The sequence below is a fragment of the Phalangium opilio genome, unplaced genomic scaffold, assembly GCF_054372755.1.
Source record: "Phalangium opilio isolate 3A_F unplaced genomic scaffold, DU_Popi_V2 ptg000060l_1, whole genome shotgun sequence".
NCBI classification, from domain to species: domain Eukaryota; kingdom Metazoa; phylum Arthropoda; class Arachnida; order Opiliones; family Phalangiidae; genus Phalangium; species Phalangium opilio.
The window spans coordinates 7,706,306-7,711,544 of record NW_028324177.1 but is presented as its reverse complement, the minus strand read 5'-3'; the positions used below and the strand labels follow the sequence as shown (position 1 = coordinate 7,711,544).

Here is a 5,239-nt window from a genome sequence, read left to right as displayed (position 1 = left end):
GTAAGTATGGCCTTAGACAAGTGTGATCCACGTTGCATCGCTGGCAAAGGAAAAATACCCGCTCGCCGCCCATTCACCCGTATACTAGAGGACATTTCAGTAAGAGAAAATTGATTGAATCAGGGATGGCGAGAGATCACAAGTGATATGGCTTAATTATGAGCTAGATCCCCTTGTTTTGTTTGGCAGCATTATAAAATTTAATGTTGCTAGATTTAATTGGCGCTGGTGATTTTGCGAACTATGTTAATGATATATTGAAATTAAAACGGAAAAGTTACATTTTGGAATATTCCTAAGCGTTCTTCGTTTGCGAGGAATATATAGCAATAACAATAGACGCCAGGGAATTAGTTTCTTGGGGGTTTGTATATTACTTCTAAACAACTATAACTATTTCCTATATCTTGGATGAATTTCAAAATTGCTGGAATTTAACTCGCAATAGTAAAGTTATAACATTTGATTTTGATTAGTTTTGTAGAACTCTCAAACCATGAAATTATAATAAAGTTCCTACTTAATATTTGTGATGGAGTATTTGCTAGATAATTTATATTTTCCTTTGTATCTTCGTTATTTTTCAACAATTACTTTCTATTCTTTTCCCTGCGATTTCTTCCCAGTTTTTTCCACACAATATTTCCAAGTTTTATCCCTGCAATTTAATTTTTTTCTCGGTAACATTTTACAGCAATATCTGCATATATTTCAAGGGCAAGTTTCCTATGTTTCCTTAATTTACCACTTTTCATTGATCACCCAGAACAACACCAGTTTTGCTGTTTTCTCTTTAAAAAAGAGAGACTTTCTCTAGAAGGATGATTGAGACGTCAGTCAAGTTACTGACGAATCTGTTTCGCTTGCTGATTGTTGTATCACTAACCTCGTACCAGCTGTTATCTTTTCGAATAAAGTTCAGATAGTGACCTTGGTTTAAAGAAGAACCTTTATGAATGATCACGCACCTAGTTTTGTAAACGCTATGGTTTAAAACCACTTTCTGATTTTCGAATCCAGATATTTTGGTTAAAATCTTAATAGGGTGACCATTTACTACAGTATCTCTTGGAAACCACAGAAATACGTACATACTGGCAGAAATCAACACATCACGTTCATTAATTTCTCTGTATTTACAAGTTCCGCATGCCATCATTGCTGGTCTCATCCTTTCTATTAATGGTTTCCAATCAATTTTAGCGAGGTTTGGCAAAGGAAGAGTGAAGATGCAGCTTTGGATAATGTTTCCAGAAATTTTTTCAAGGTGACAGTTCGGGCATTTGGTAACGTTTTGCGACTTTGTCCATAATAGTTCTTGAAGAGCGTCAGAGTCACAAGTTTCCATTTCTTCGCAAAGTTTTGGCAAGAGAACCCATAAGAATTCACTAGCATCTTGTTGTTGTTTGTGGGTAAAAGGCAGACCAACAGCCGTTGGCAAATTGAAACCATCGTCGCCGGAACTCGAATTTGAATTTTCAACATGCTCAATAGTGTTACGAAGGCAAGTCAAAATAGGCTTATCGCTCAATGATACTTTATGCCCTTTAACCATGTTTCTTAATTCCGGAATCAGTAAGAGCAATTGCAAAACGCTATTTGCGTAGCACGTTACTCCATCTCCATTTTCAAATCCTTTCAAGGGAAAAATGTCTACACTTTGAACACCTAGTCTAATCTTTTTATTTGGTCTTTCTTCTGCCGTTTCATCAGATCGCTCGCCTTCACCTTCTAAAATACTCTTCGACGTTGGCCTTTTTGTACCTCTCTTGGCTTCCGACCCCACTATTTCTATAAGTGGAAGATCAGGTCTGTGTTTTTGACACAGCCTGTTATACTCCGCAATGGCTCGTCCATCTGCCATAATTTTATTTGGGTCTAATTGCAAGAGATGGAGACCGGCCAAGGAAGTCACTCGCGATAAAGCGACGTATGCCATGCCAGTTCCAAATAAATTTGATCCCAAATCCATAATTGCGCATTTTAAACTCATTCCCTGGCTTTTGTGTATAGTAATGGCATATGCCAAGATTACGGGAAATTGCGTTCGTTTGACGTATAAATTGGTCATTAACAAGAACTTGACGCTCATTTTCTCGACTAAAAAGTCGGGCTTATTCTTCTCGCCGCTTGGTTCCCGATCTACTCTGATACGGATACCAGTGATGTTGCCACTGTCGTTCTTTTGGAATCCCGTTATAATGGCCATGGTGCCGTTAATAACACCTTCTTCAAAATTGATGTTTCTCCTAACCATTATTCGACATCCAACGCAGAGATACAGCTTGCTCTCTAGACCTCCAGTTTTTGACGGCTCATTGTCTAACATTTTCAGTCTCCTTACAATGTTTTTGTAATTTTTTGTCGTAATCAACGAGTTTGTCTTCGCATTGAACGCATTCAACTTTCTGTCGGCTTTCCTTTAGCATTTTTAAGTTGAATTTATCGCACATGGCCATTTTCGGCATCAAACAGATGGGATGAAATCCTTCTTTAACCAGCTTAAGGTAAAGATTCATAGCCACCTGAATTTTGTTCCCTCCCGTAACTGGTCTACTTTCTAAGGTTGAAACGTCATCTTTTGTAACAGTTCCAATTCTAATTCGGTTAAGTAGGTCGCCATAAACTCTGTCGCCGGCCTGTCGTACGTTTTGCGTTAGTTCATCGTATTGGAAATACTTCCAAAGATCAGTGCCACCAATGCTATTAAATCTTAGTCTCGCTTCCTGGGAAGTGACTTTTAAAAACGCGGGATTACCCTGTACAGGCGGCAATTGGAAGAAATCTCCAAAAACGAGAATGCAAAGGACACCGCCGAAAGGCTTGTTCATTTCCCAAAATTCATTTAGCCTCAAATGAACGTAAGTTAGTAAGACCGAAGACACCATAGAGATCTCATCGACTATCAAGAGTTTCAAATTTCCCAGAGTTTGTTTCATAATGGAAATATTTTCGGAATTGAGGGAATGGTATTCCGCGGTACGCCCATGTTCTACTGGCAACATAAGTAATCTATGCAACGTTACGCCGTTGACATTTAGTGCAGCCAAGCCCGTGGGAGCGGCGATCGCGACGCTACCGGCATTTTTAAAGTGGCGTCTAACGGCGTTGGCGATAGTGGCAATAAGAAAGGACTTTCCAGTGCCACCCGGACCAGACACAAAATGGCAAAAATTTTCCTTTTGCCCTCTCTCTTGGGTGAAGTGATCCATGACTTTGTCGTACACCCTTTTTTGATCAGTGTTGAGTAGCGCAACTTGGTCTAGTGTCATGCCCTCGAAATCAATTTCCATAGCGGCTTCGACATCGTGCATCGCATTTTCCGTTTCAACGACGATTTCTTTCCCTTGAAGGGCATTTTCATCGCCATAGCTTTCTGTATCCGAAAGAGCTGAAGTCTCTTTAGCTTTTTCGGAGGCTTTGCGCTTCTTTTCAACTTCTTTGGAAACCGAAAATTTCTCATGGTATTCTCTCATGGGTTTTAGCGTCGATAATGAGCTTTTGAAAGCTTTAGCGAAGGTTGCAAATTCGCCCAATAATTCAGTTTCGTTTCGCCATGGTTTGAACAGAATAAGTAGAGAGTGGCAGTACTTTTCTGGTTCCTCTATTGGGTCGTGAACGTAATGTTCTATTATGTAGGGCTTAATCCTCTTTCTCATCAAACCGAGATTATTTTTCAACTCGATTACATTTTCAGATTTTTTCGCTGCCTCCGAGTACTTGACGTAATCGTAAAACCGGCCGAACTCGCGCAAGCCTAAATCTTCCAAGCTATAGGGTCTGTTGGGATACTTATCGTCCACAAACCCTGGTTGGCAAATGTCTTCGCTTTCAGGATCAATTTCCCTCAAGCGCGCAAGATCCTTGTAACATTTCAAAACTTTGGATCGGTTTTCCTTCACGTTAGTGTTAATAAATTTGGTGCTGTCAGACTTTTGAAACAATTTCTGACCCAACATCATGTCCAAGGCTTCGTAAATACCGACCGATTTATTTGTGAAAGATTTCAGTCCATAAGCGAACAGTCTTTTAGACAAGCTTTCGTGTGCCAACTCTGCGAAACACTGATCCATTTCAGCCCGATCTCCCTTTGTCACGTACGACGTGACGTATATCGCCACTTGTTCCGAGGAATCGGCGACAAACTGCAAATCCATATTGGCTTTCAATGCCAAAAGTAATGCCGGATTGTAGTCATTGATAAAAACTTCGCTCTCATTTCTGGGCAAATCATAAAGGCGTTTTTGGCTTCGTTTCATTTTACGATGATGCGTAACGTTTGTTACGTTTCGAGGAAAACCGTAACGACACACTTTGAGCTCCTTATTTCCTTTCTTAACCTTTCGGTAGCAACTGCTGCAACATTTATGTGTTTGAAATTTTTTTACTAGCCGGTAAAATTCTGGACTTCCAGCATTTTTTGGGATTGAACACGTGACATACTTCTGCACGTATTCTAAAATAGCTATTGCCGAAGAGGAACCAATCACGGGAGCTTCCTCGTATATGGCAATACGTTAATGGCCCTAATATAAATTTTGGTTTGAAACACTTAGCGATGTACAGATTACTAACTTCTACAGAGAAATTACCCGCAGGGTCATTAATTGACATGTTTGCTAGACAGTTTCCATGTATCATAAATAAGAAGGTTCAACAATTCAAATTGAAAGAATTTGCGGGGGATAGTATCCACGAATTTCCCGTACACCTCACACCGAACAAAATGTACGGAATGTCAACCCCAAATATTTGTCAGTTAGGTAGTTGCCATCCTCGCAATGAGGAGAGATGTAAATTTCGTACCTTTTATTACGGAGGATACGAATTTCATTGTCCATATCAGTACCTAAGAGTTCTGAACTTAGCTCTTCATATGTGTATGTTTATGGTATATAAAACTAACAAAACAGTAAGGAAAAATTATAGTGATGAAAACGACACAGCTACGCATTATATATTCAAGGCCCTGCAGATTTGCAGGTTAGCCGAGTGTCTGTGTGATAACACTCACAGTTTAATGTTTCATGAAGTTCATTATCACATGAGATCCAATGACGCGAATAATTATTTCGCGAATAAGTATTTCGCAGACTTTCTTTAATTAATAAAACGTTTGTAAGTTCTACATTTTGTAGGCGAGGGACAGTAAATAAACAAAATTTGTAGAATCTCGAATAAAAAGAAAATGTTTGAATGACATGGGTTTCTAATTATTTTACGTAGGTTTAATATAATT

At 39.2% G+C, this 5,239-nt stretch overlaps 1 protein-coding gene across 1 annotated transcript; it reads right to left on the bottom strand.

Annotated features, from left to right (window-relative positions):
- Positions 1 to 2,315: 2,315 nt before the first annotated feature.
- On the bottom strand, positions 2,316 to 4,614 carry LOC149667015 (uncharacterized). The gene is made up of 6 exons (XM_089841669.1): positions 4,576 to 4,614; positions 4,444 to 4,499; positions 3,983 to 4,356; positions 3,711 to 3,880; positions 2,739 to 3,650; positions 2,316 to 2,639 (listed from the first exon to the last, which is right to left on the bottom strand). Exons 1-6 carry the CDS (start codon positions 4,612 to 4,614, stop codon positions 2,316 to 2,318), a joined length of 1,875 nt encoding a protein of 624 aa, XP_089697795.1.
- Between the last annotated feature and the right edge of the window lie 625 nt (positions 4,615 to 5,239).

Coding starts and splice junctions, on each gene's coding strand:
- LOC149667015 (XM_089841669.1), bottom strand. CDS start 4,614: ATGTCAATTAATGACCCTGCGGGTAATTTCTCTGTAGAA. Junction 3,881..3,982: donor TTTCACAAATAAATCGGTCG/GTATTTACGAAG, acceptor ACCGATCCAAAG/TTTTGAAATGTTACAAGGAT. Junction 2,640..2,738: donor GTAATCCCGCGTTTTTAAAA/GTCACTTCCCAG, acceptor AACGTACGACAG/GCCGGCGACAGAGTTTATGG.